Below are 12192 nucleotides of genomic sequence, written 5' to 3'. Positions count from 1 at the left end.
ATATCCTTTGCTCGAGTTACAGAATCGCAGGCATGGTCAACAATTCCCCTGACATGCGAAATGGTCGTTTTTTTTTATTTGAGACATTAAATAAAAGGAAACATTGCAGCGAATAAGCTGTAAACACAACAATGGAATATCATGACATTATGGCTGGAATCGAGGCTGATGTAAACGGTGAGACTGAACCAAGGTTGTGGGCTGTAAAACGCTAAAACACTTTGTAGAGCTCAGGGGAACTGCAGAGTTGGGTAATAATTCTCCTTGGGTTCACCCCTCTCTCATTACACATAGTGATTTCATCCACTGTATAAAATATTGACAAGAGCTGCTTTAAAGTGTGGGTGTTTTTTTTTTGTTTTTTTTTAACTTTTAACAAAGCCCGGGTGTTTTGCGAATTGGCATTTAAAGGGCCACACACACCAGTGGTTTTGTATCTCTTCGTCTAGTTACTGGAAATCATTTATTAGATCACAATGAACAAGTTATTCTCAGCACGGCGGTTCAGTGGATAGCACTGCTGCCTCACAGTGAGAAGGTTCTGTGTTCGAACCCACGGGCTTGGGGCCTTTCTTTGTGCAGTTTGCATGTTCTCTCTGGGTGTTCAAAGCACCACTATGCCCAAGTCCAGCCCGACGGAGCCACTTTAGTGCAGCTGTAAACTCTTCGTCTCGTTCTGTACGGCGACAAATTTGCAGCATTTTCACCAATTCAGCAATATTGTATGTAATCATTGTGATGGGACAACAATGTGATGCACAACAGTCAGCTAATTGATTTGATTGACACGACAGGGAAAAGTAGACAAGATAAAGACTTCATAGCCTTAGCATAAGCATAAATGTAAATAACAGGTTACTTGTAAAAGACCTAAAACATGGAAACACTGATATGATCCTTGCTCTGTTTCACTGTTGTGTGTTTCCTCAGGAGTATGTTGATGTCATTTTTCTGCTTGTTTTGTTCACAAACACACACACACACACACACACACACACACACAGACACAGACACAGACACAGACACAGACACTCTCGAAAAACACACTCACCGAGTGACTCAGTTTCTGCAATCTCACCCAGTCAGCAGAAAAAGGCCTCATTACAAATGACTATAGATATTTTTACTCTTTAAGTCTCCTCGGACTCATGGGGGAAATCTAGAAAATTCCTGTCTCCTCTTTACACGGTCTGTTTAGAGTCACTGAACATTAATGATGATGGGAATTACCTCCCTCAATGCCCGCAGCTATTTGGAAACAGTAGATTACTGCACTGAATGATGCACTGATGCAGCAGCAGCAGAAATTACTGTAAATCACAACTATGTAAACTTTTAGACAACTTAACTCTCAACTAAATTAGACAGTGTATAGTTTTGCTGACCATTTCTTCAAGCTGAACTTCCACTGGGGACATTAAAACCACAGCTTTTTAAATATTAGATGCAGTGTTTGTCCGTTAGGAGAGCGCAGACTACAGAGGATATCCTGCAAACCCTTCAGGGATTTCATCAACTGTTTATTCCTTGTTTGTTTGCTGTCCTTTGTGTTATTTTATCAGCTTTAAACAAGCTCTTATGATCCTGGACAACAAACCCTAGAAGCATTACTGCAACACAATCCCTGGACATGGAGACAGAACATTTTTAGCTAAAAGAAAATTATTCTTAATCATGACATGGCATTTCCTCCCACTCAGAATTTCATAATTCGGAAAAATACTAAGGACATATTTACCAGATCAATGATAAGAGGGGAAACTGGTTTCCCAGGGAGGAAAACCTTGTTTTTGGTTTCAAATTAGCTTCAAGAGCTGATATAATGCCTAATGTCTACACGCCCTCTCTGTCATCGTCCTGATTTGTCTGTCTGCCAGATTACTGCCCAACCTTTGTTCTTTTAACATCGCACTATACTTTGTTGTGTAGTAATTACCTGCTTTAATTACCTCCACCTTTATTTTCATGTTCTGCTCTGCACTACTTGGCATAAACTCTTGCCTTCCTCAATCGTTCTTTTCTTAGGTTTGGTCCTTTTTGCTTGATCGGGTTCATGTTTTGTCTGCCCGACTCTTTGCTTTGATTTTAAATGGTTGTTAATGTTGTTTTAAATGGCTAATTCAAAATCTGGCAAACAGCTGGGAACTAGCAACACATTTGGCACCACTGGCACATTAACAGTAATGCCGATCAGTGCTGTGGACCCAGTAAAAATAAGTTAGAAAAAAGAAAGTCAAACGAATATATGTAACCGCAGCGAGATTTAATCAGTAGTTTACTCCTTGTTTTGGTCGTCTGGTGGTGTTGGTTCGTGAGGCTGTTTTGACGTGTCTGCCAGATGCGTTGGCTGAAGCAGGTCAGAGAGGAACTTGGCCTTTAGGTTGAAGCTTTCGTCGAATCATCACCATGTTTCCTCTGGCAGACAAGTCTGCGATCGAGCCAACAGATTTTTCACATTATCTCACTCCTTGTCAGCTAAATTTACTGTAATCTCTGTAATCTCAACAATTAGGCTCTTTGTCTCTCTCCTCTCTTCTCCTCTCTTTTGTTTCTTTTCCTCTCACCCCTCGAATGGCAGAAAGCCAGACACATGCTTTTTATCTTTGCTCTGTGATTCTATCCGAATCAGGAAAACACTGTCACCCAGCTTTTGACGATTTGCTATGACATAACTTCAAACTGCTGTTGGGCGCAATCCCTTTGTCTGCAAATTATAACCACTCTCACCTCTCAAAACCTTTATTTTCTGCGTCCAAACCCCAAACCGCCGAACTTCAGGCCTCAGCTCAGACCATTAAAATTAGATCAAAGGATTGAGTGGGAAATAGGGCACCGCATTAAATGGTTTCATCAAGAATCATAGAATGAAATGGCCCACTTCCTCTCCCTATGGTGTTTGAACAGGTGAGTGAAACTGCAAGCTAGGCCTCGGTCCCACGACTGCAGCCACCTCAAGACAATTGAACTGTTCCAAGCCAAACAAGAGTCATTGTGGTTCAGAAATAAAGATAAGCAGCTGAAAACCAAAAGCTGGGAGTCCTCAGATTCACCCCGATGTTAAATAAACACTCAAAAATGATCCCCACACCTCTACATGAGTATTAGCTGCAGGAAAGTTTTACCAGACTCTATATTCTTTTTTTCTTTTTTTTTTCCGCTCCTCTGTTGCTGTAATGGAACAATCTGCACAGGAAACTGGCTCCTGCCATTCCTTCAGGTTAGAGGCCGTCTCTCTGTGTGTGTGTGTGTGTGTGTGTGTGTGTGTGTGTGTGTGTGTGTGTGTGTGTGTGTGTGTGCGTGTGTGTGTGCGCCTGTGCAATCCTTGTGTGACTATTTCTGTTTACGCTGCACATTTTGTTGGACATCCAAGTTAAACACCTCCTCCTCCTCCTCCTCCTCCTCCTCAAGCGTTTTTATTTTGGGAGGATTTTTTTGTTTAGCTTGTAAGGTCTTGTCCTCTTTCTTTGCACCGTCAGCCTCACAGGAATGTAAAGCCTTGATGTGGGGTGGGGGGGTGGGGGGACAAGTCATGTCATCAGAACAACAACAAAACTGAGAAAACGCTAGCGTAAGATGTTTAGTTGACCGGCATTTGTATCTGTCCGGACAAGAAGAGGGAAAACACTGAATCTTACGTAAGGTGTATATGTTACTGTGGATGCTTTATTGTATTTGGAGTAGACATCCCAGCATGGGTGGCCCATGGGAAACCCAAACCTGATCCTCGAGCCTTGGCAGTGTTACTTCAATGGTCAACTAATCTTGTACTTGCTTCCTTTGTGGCAGCTCATCTTATGAGCAATCGATCTGTTTGTTTTCTTTGGATTTTCTGTTGCTGACGTTCGAGTATGAGCTGGTTCTCTTTTCAACTCTGACAGCTACTGTTGCTCATGCTGATCTTCCCTGAAATGCTCGTAGCTGCAGAGTTTTTCTGTGAGTTGAGTTTTAAGAGTCAGACCTGGCAGCATCTGCAAAAGTAATCGCTGAACTGAAAAGATGGCCGACTATATTAATCTCTTAAAGATAATATATAAGCTATGGGGCATCCATCTTATTGTTATTTTAAAAGCAGAACATTTGGGTGCACAAGGAAACAAAACACAGTCCATTTGGTGAACATTCAGTCTACCAAACAGGGCATTTAATCCAGATCCAGAGTCTGGTTTGGCAGGATAAAAACCTTGAATTACTGAGGCATGATGGGAAAGTCCCCTCTTATTCCCACCCCAGAGTATAGCCAGATAATTACCCCTCCACTGTTGAGCAATAACACAAAAACACCACTGGGTATAACCTCTGTGACACTCAATTGCAGACAAATAACATCAGTCACAATTCATTTCCATTTCAGGGTTTGGCCATGTAGCTGGTGCTGTTTTCTAAAGTCTCAGTTGGTTCCTGTATCTTTAAATATCCAAATAATCAAAATACATTGCAGAGATAATTGGGATTAACCTCATTTGCTGAACAAATGTTTTCTCATCAGCCACCAAGGCACGGAAAGCTCAAAGAGGCGAATAGAGAAATGGTTCATTCTGTTTATTGTGTCTAGATGTGATTCCCAAACACAGTTTTGGGCCTGTAGTTTGATGGGAACTGATACAACTGAAGGTAAACTACGATAACAGAGTCACTGTTTAGTCTGCTTCCTTTTTTTTTTCCCTCGAAACACAAGTCATTACAAAATTTTCCTGTTAATGAACATATTTATATCCTATGTCATGAATTGAAGTTGTTGTTATGTAAAATATTAACTTTTAAAATGACTTGCAGTTTGAGTCACTAATTAAAGTGTTTTCTTGCAGTCAACAATAAAGGTAGACCTAACAAAAAAAAGTGTACTCAGTGGACTGCATTATGCTAAATGGAGGTTCTTCAATAAATCCGGTTAATCCCTGTGGATAAAAATTGGTGTTGACCTTGTGTCCCATACAGAGAAACAACAACACATCATCGCTGGCCAATTCCAGTGCGTCTAATGCTGTTACATCAGGCAGTCGGCACCTAGAATAACATTCAGTCAGCCCTGCTCTTTATTCTAAGTAAGCTTCATCCTCTAAACAGGCCTCTAGTTTTACCACAGTCAATTAGCTCATTTCCCATGTGTCATCTCTCCGGCTCATTCGTTAAGCTAACGAATGACCTGCTAACTGGTCGCATTGCGGCGGAAGCCTTCTCCCTTGACACACACACTTAATGAAATTGGTACAAATACACACAGACACATGCACACACACACACACATGCAGTCTGCCCAGAGGAAATTAAGGTAGCACCATGGGGAGTTTTTTGTAAATGATAGTCCAGTTTTATGGAGGTCCCCCTGGGGAGAGCAGGGCCTGTTTCCTCAGCCTTCAAGGGCTCATTCAGGAACCAGAGGGGTGCTAAATTATACACCAGACCACGCAATCAGCCTCTTTTATCTCACCAGTGCATTACTGCCCCCCCCCCCCCCCCCCCAAATGTACAGCACAGGCTAATTGTTTTAAAGAGTTTCCCCCCAGTGGTGTTTGTGATACATAAACAGGAAGGTCCATGTTCTTTATCAGATTTAGCTTTAATATCCTTTCCTACAAGGGTCTGTAACAGATAAAAAGGATGTACTGGCTAGCTATCTGTTGCTAGCTAGGCAGCTAAAGAGCATGCTAGCTCTTGATAGTGACTGTGGAATAAATTATTCTTCTTCTGGTAAAAAAAAAACAAAAAACAAATATTTTTGTTACAGATAATTCTGATAGATAGTAAAGACTCAGTAACACGTTAAACAGTTGTGTTCTTCTCAGTACACGTTCAGCTTGTGCTTCATGTTATGGAGCTAATGATTTTACCCCCTGTTGTCTTTGGCTAACAAAGCTGTGTTTTTCTTGTTTTACTGCTCTGCCGTATGGAGATTTGTGTGTGTCTGAAAAATAGCTTAAACCTTAGTATTCTGTTTGAGTTCTTCCAGGACAAATCATTTGTGACTCACAGAAATTACATTTGCAACTATCTGTTATCTTCCAAACATGCTATTTCATAATGACTAATATGCGCTTTGAAGAAAAGGTATCAGTTACTGTATGTTCATTCATGACTGTTGTACACAACTGATAACTTGATTTGTTTCAGGAATGCTGAGATGTTGAATTAAGATGAATTTCTTAGGCTTAACTTTTATCTTAATGGTTTTCCATTTTTCCTTGTCTTAGGTCTGGCAGTGTGAAGAATCACTGGGATGAAATCTACTACTTTGTGGAGAATCTAGCTGAGAAATTCAAAAGGTAAGAGCATAAACATGTATGTAAACATACAGTACATGGTAACACAATCAACCCAACAAATATGCAGGAAAAAGTGGAACTACATAGGCCGTGAAAAGTTTCACAAATAGGCTGCGAGTCTCCAGACACTAAAAGCCTTGTTGCCTCTGTGCTCGACTTCCTGGAGCCCGGAGATGTAGATAACTGATGAGAAACCCACACTTTACTCACCAGTCACCCCGGTAAAGTAAAATAAAATCTGTCCCTGCAGCAACAACTGAGTCACTCAGTCTCCAGGCTGATGTCTCACTCTGTCTCTGCAGTAGCTGGGTTGACGTCTGATGTCAGCGGGGTTGCCAGCAGTGAATACAGGCTTGAACGTCTTTACGGATATGACCGGTCTTGGTTTTACGGCCTCTTTAGACTGAGAAGAAGGCAAAGTGCTATGAATGCTGGGAAATGGTGGTGTGATGGATGCTTTAAATGGACAAGGCTAACAAAACCTAACATAACACTTTTGCCAAATGATACTCAGATCTTATATTTATGATAAGTTTCAGCAATAATCAAAATGAAATCTACACTTTAATGCAATGCAGCACTAGAAAAATAAGTGTGGAATAAAATGCAATATTTCAACTAACATCTGTCCTTCAGCTCATGGACGGCTTTGTTTCTGCTTCCACAACAACACCTGGAGGTTTTCGGTTTAGCCCAAGCAAACAATAAAACCTCCTCAAAGTTTCAGTTTGAAACACACATGAGAAAGTTATAAACAGCACAAATCTGTATTAACTTATTCCGTCTCACAAGCAACACACTTCTCAGGTCAGATAATTAAGCATGTGTGTGTTTACATGCATGCAATTCTTTTCTTATTATGCTTTTTCACCAATAAACAAAAGTAACAAATATTTTCACATCTGAATGTCAGTAACAAAGTCACTGTCACGCACAAGGGACCAAATCCCGACATTGGCTCGAAGCCATGGATGGTGTCAGATTGCGTCTTAGTGTTTTGAGCTGCATTCAAAACAACAAAATAGCTCATGCACAGACAAAGGAAGTGATGTAATTTGTCCTCAATGAGATATTCATCATTTAAATGAAAGGATCTTTACTTATTTTATGATTCTGAGGAAAACAATATGTTGCTGTGCAAGTATTCCTGCAATGATTAGCGTCAGATGATGTTGAAATGTTTGTATTAGTTGTACTACATGTTGTGCAAGGTAGTGAAACACCAACCAGCAGCCAAATGCTGTGGAAATTCATCTTTTATAGTTACCATCAGTCTTTGGCACATATGATCAGTGGCTTACAGTGGGGATTTTTGTACGTCATCTACTCTATAATAAAAAAAAATAATAAAAAAAGAACTGAAACCAATCGTGGGCTGCTGAATATTGGGTGTGATGATGTTTCTTTTCTGTTCCAGTCCAATGCTGAGGATGTCCTTCATTACATTCTCCTCCAGAGCATCCACCATCATGAAACTGACGGAAAACAGGTGAATGAGGTTATGGCTGACGCAGTCTGTTGATTAATGTTATCAAGGAACTGACAAACCTAATCTGAATGTGTGTTCAAAATAAATGTTATTTCAGCATGGAGAAACAATCAGCCTTAAAGTAAACGCAAACCGAAACACCAGAGTGAAGGCAGATGATCCCTAAACTGACATGAAGCTGAAAATGGGCCCAAGTCACCATTTAACTGTCAATGCATAAATCTCAGAGTTATTTTGTGCCGTGAGAGGAAAACTCACTATTAACCACTATCATGTAAAATGAGGTTCCAGCTCCAACAAAGCTGTTTCCAGCTTCAGTTGTCAGTGATGTAAGAAGAGTTCAGATCCTTTACCTAAGTAAAACTATTTATACAACAATGTAAATATACACACACAAACACACACACACACACACATATATATATATATATATATATATAAATAAATCCATTACTAGCAAAAGTCATGCATTTAAAATCCTAAAGTAAAAAAGTACAAAAATGACCAAGAGCAAAACGTACTTCATTCTCATTCTGCAGTAAAAATCTCCCCTTTGACTGACATCATTAGATTATTAATATTAATAAATTGCATTTTACTGTTGTAGCAAGTCAAGTTGGAGCGAGTTTTAGCTACTTCATATACAGTTTGTAGTTTGGTCCTTTGTTAAGAAAAGCGCTATGTAAAAAAAGTTTTATTATCATCATTATTATTATAATAAGAGGTCGGTCCCCTCCTTCGAGTCACAAGATAAATCTGAGGCGTTGCAAGATGATTGACAGATAAATGTGGTGCATTGAAACGTGCCATATTTGTCTCTGAAGTGTAATGACGTACAAGTATAAAGTAGCATAAAATGGGAATACTCAAGTAAAGTACAGGTAGCTCAGAATTGTACTTAAGTGCAGTACTTGAGTTAAACTGACAAACAGGTGACAAATAAAGCTGCAGATGAATTGTATCTTCATTCTTCTTTCCTCTCTGCAGAGTGGACATCAGAAAGGGGCTGAACGCTCTGAAAAGGGAGATTCCAGGTGGAGACACGTTCATGCACCTTGGATTGCAGAGGGTAAGTCTGTTGCTTTTTAACATGTTCTCACCTTTCTTTTCTTTTTTTAAGCAAATGAGAGTTAATTGAATCACTTGTTTCCTGACAATCTGACCTTGAAAGTTTCTTCTTATTTAAAAGGCAAATGAGCAGATACACCGTGAAAACTTTGGTAAGCACCAAATGACTAATCCTTGTGAATACTTACTACAGGCTAAATCATATTATGCTGAAGTTACAGCACAGCTCTATGTTTTTTCCAGGCACGGCCAGCGTGATTATTGCACTGACAGACGGGGAGCTGCAGGAGCATCAGCTCATCACTGCACAGCAAGAGGTAGAAACCTAATACTGAGGCTGATTTCCCAAACTGCTGCAGTTGAAGCTCAAGTGACAGGGTTGCTCTGGAAGCAGGGATACTCTCATTGCTTGAGCGCCAGATTTCTGAAAATAACACATTTATTCTCTCTTTCTAACAACAGGCGGAGAGAGCCAGGTCTCTTGGAGCTATTGTGTACTGCGTTGGTGTCAAAGACTTCAATGAGACACAGGTAATACCCATTCCAGGGCAATAAATCTGTACTTTATTTGGTTAACTTAACATTTATATTCCGTACATGTCATACATCTGATTTGAAATAAAAAACAATTCCCTAAACTTCACTGTGATTATCTTTGAAATCTACGAGCCAGTCACAGTTAACCATGTATGTATTGTACCGCATGAGCCGTGGAAACATCCAAAATGTTGTTACCTCCATGTTGCATGCTCTAGTGTGTATTCAGTGGCCTCTGCGCAATTTGGCTAACCCATAATTTAAAATTTCCTGAAAACCAATCTGAGTGCTGCTGCAGATTCCAACACGCGAGGCTGGACTGGGGATTTGTATGTAACTTGAATAATCCTCAAGAGTTTGCGTCAACATGATGAGGAGGATAATTCAGGTTCCTGTATTTAATATGATGGATATTTAAGAGCTAAGGGATTGTAACCGATACATTTGGCTTCAACCAGCCCCCTCAAGTTTAGTTCAAGCCCCATTTGATTGATGGTAAATTGATCCATTACCTGATTGTGAAGGTGTGATTATTAATGTGAACAGGATGTGAAAGGGAGAGCCCATACTCTTAGTGCAGTTCCTCCTCTTTACAATCTGTAAAATTGTATATTACATTACATTTTAGGGCAATTGTGGCTTGTTATGATAATGTCAAATAGCAGCCAGTGAGCTGAATGTTGAGGTTACTCAATTACCATAATTTCAGAACAACATCCCTGGCAGTGGTGAAGAAATTTAACTTTCCATAATTTGAATTTGAAAAGCTTTGTTAATTGATTCTTTCATTCTTCTCCCCTTCTTCCCTCCATCCACTCCTCTTGTCTCTCCTCTCTCCCTGTAGCTGGCCACCATTGCAGACACCATCGAGCATGTGTTTCCTGTCCTGGGTGGCTTCCACGCCCTCCGGGGGGTCATTGATTCGGTAAATAAACACGTCTCTGTGCAGGGAAGTGGTCCTGTAGCTAAACAGCAAGCTGTCCACATTCATGTGCTCTGTGTCAGTAGAATTACCTACTTCCTATTTGGATATTGTAACCGGAGTATATCTAAGAAGTTATATCAAGCACTACAAGCTAATGTAGTTAGCTAAAGATGTGCTCTTTGGCCGCTGCAGTAACTCACAGCTAGGCTACTGCTGTTGGTCAGCTAGTCAGCACAGACATGCTAACAACTGCATCTTATCTTGGAGCAGAGCTAACACACTGTTAAAACAATTCTTTACACTTTTGCTCTGTGTTTTTGGTTTGAAAAGGCTAAAAAAGACAAAGACACCGCCCTCTTAACTCTTAATAAACATAGGATCATTTGTACTACAGCCCATTGCACAGTGTAAAGGAGAAATCCGAAGCTCAACAAGGTCAACAAGCTCAGCAAATCTTTGTTACAGTAAAATGTGAAAGAAAAAAACCTGCCGGTAAGAGCAGATGGTAATCAATAAGACTTTAAGTGTAGAAAAATAATCACTGTCTTTTCTCCTCGTTTCCCTTCCAGATCATCAAGAAATCCTGCATTGAAATTTTGGCAGCTGAGCCCTCCAGTGTGTGTGCAGGAGGTGAGAAAACTAGAAACACACACTCACACTCACACAAATTGAACTGGGTCCCGCCTGAGTCATTGACACCGATGCCAGCCTGCCATCATTTCTCAAAGTGTGTGTGTGTGTGTGTTAATTTCATTACTGGGTGCCTCAATTCTCCTTCTCTCACTTCAGTAATGACAATCCCAGACTGAAAAAAAACAACCATATATGGGCGTTCAGGTCATTTACAGGAAATCTATTGGGACGCAGTACCACAGTGGGAATAATATCACAGGGTCTCATTAAAAGGATTAACTGCGAGAAGAGTAGCAGTGGTGAGAATGGCTGCAGCTGAAATATAAAGTAGACAACATGCTTTAGTGTCTTGCCAAGAGAAAGATTATGACAGCTAAAGCAACATTAAATGGACATTAAAAAGATTGAAATGAACAGATTAAAGCCGGGGGTTGATTAAACATTTTCTGGCAAAAGCAAAAAGACTTTTATTGTTTTTCACATCTGTTTTTGCCTTTTATTAAAGCAGTGGATTACTTTCACTCTTTAAAAGACAAAAGTATCTCAACCTGCATGTTCAGTCCCATCTTTATACATTTACAGATGACATCAGAGTGTTTTCCCTGTGGTACTTAAATAACTATTAGCAGCTATTTAAGTGAATGTCCAGCACTTCAAGTGGCTCAGTTGTGGTGTGGGAAAGCTTTTTTTTATTTTGTTTATTCAGATTCTATCCATCCAGTTACGAGCCAATTAGAGCTCATAAATTAAAGTCACATGTCTAACTAGTTTGTTCAGTGGACAAATTAGTTTCCTTCCTCCGTTTCTTTGCTTAACAGTGGAAAACAAAAAAAATGTATATTAGAAAAAAGTGGAAAAATACATATATGAGCACATATACAACCATATACATAAGTAGATTCCCATTTATATACATACATACTAGTGTATACATTAAGTAAACATACAAGAAAATGGTAGTGATGAAGAGTCGTCAGTCTAGAGTTAGTATTATTTATCTTATTAGATTAGTTTTCTCCTACACCTTCATGATTGCATTTTAGTGTCATTTTCTATGGATGATACTTTATGTTTTCACTCCTAATTAACCACATTACACTTGTGAGATCAGAAGACTGAGCCCCATATTTTCACATAACATCCTGTTGCAGTTTCATCCGGGTGACACAGCTCAAAGGAACAAATGAATTACTGTAAGAAACCATGTTTAAATACAGCCCTTCTTGCCACGATGGGTGTGAAATGTAACTGTGTAGTCTTGAACGCTGAAAATGAGCTTC

At 39.8% G+C, this 12192-nt stretch overlaps 1 protein-coding gene across 1 annotated transcript in view; it reads left to right on the top strand.

Annotated features, from left to right (window-relative positions):
- antxr1c (ANTXR cell adhesion molecule 1c) overlaps positions 1 to 12192 on the top strand; it is a 39083-nt gene that overhangs the window by 5331 nt on the left and 21560 nt on the right. The window contains exons 2-9 of the mRNA XM_056366455.1: positions 6189 to 6260; positions 7678 to 7749; positions 8737 to 8818; positions 8939 to 8969; positions 9061 to 9134; positions 9280 to 9348; positions 10199 to 10279; positions 10849 to 10909. Coding sequence (XP_056222430.1) covers positions 6189 to 6260; positions 7678 to 7749; positions 8737 to 8818; positions 8939 to 8969; positions 9061 to 9134; positions 9280 to 9348; positions 10199 to 10279; positions 10849 to 10909 — 542 coding nt within the window. The remainder of the gene's footprint in view (positions 1 to 6188; positions 6261 to 7677; positions 7750 to 8736; positions 8819 to 8938; positions 8970 to 9060; positions 9135 to 9279; positions 9349 to 10198; positions 10280 to 10848; positions 10910 to 12192) is intronic.

This window comes from Seriola aureovittata, chromosome 21 (assembly GCF_021018895.1).
Source record: "Seriola aureovittata isolate HTS-2021-v1 ecotype China chromosome 21, ASM2101889v1, whole genome shotgun sequence".
In the NCBI taxonomy this organism is placed as follows: Eukaryota; Metazoa; Chordata; class Actinopteri; order Carangiformes; family Carangidae; genus Seriola; species Seriola aureovittata.
Note: the sequence above shows the minus strand (reverse complement) of the source record. Positions and strands in the feature narration are given on the sequence as shown.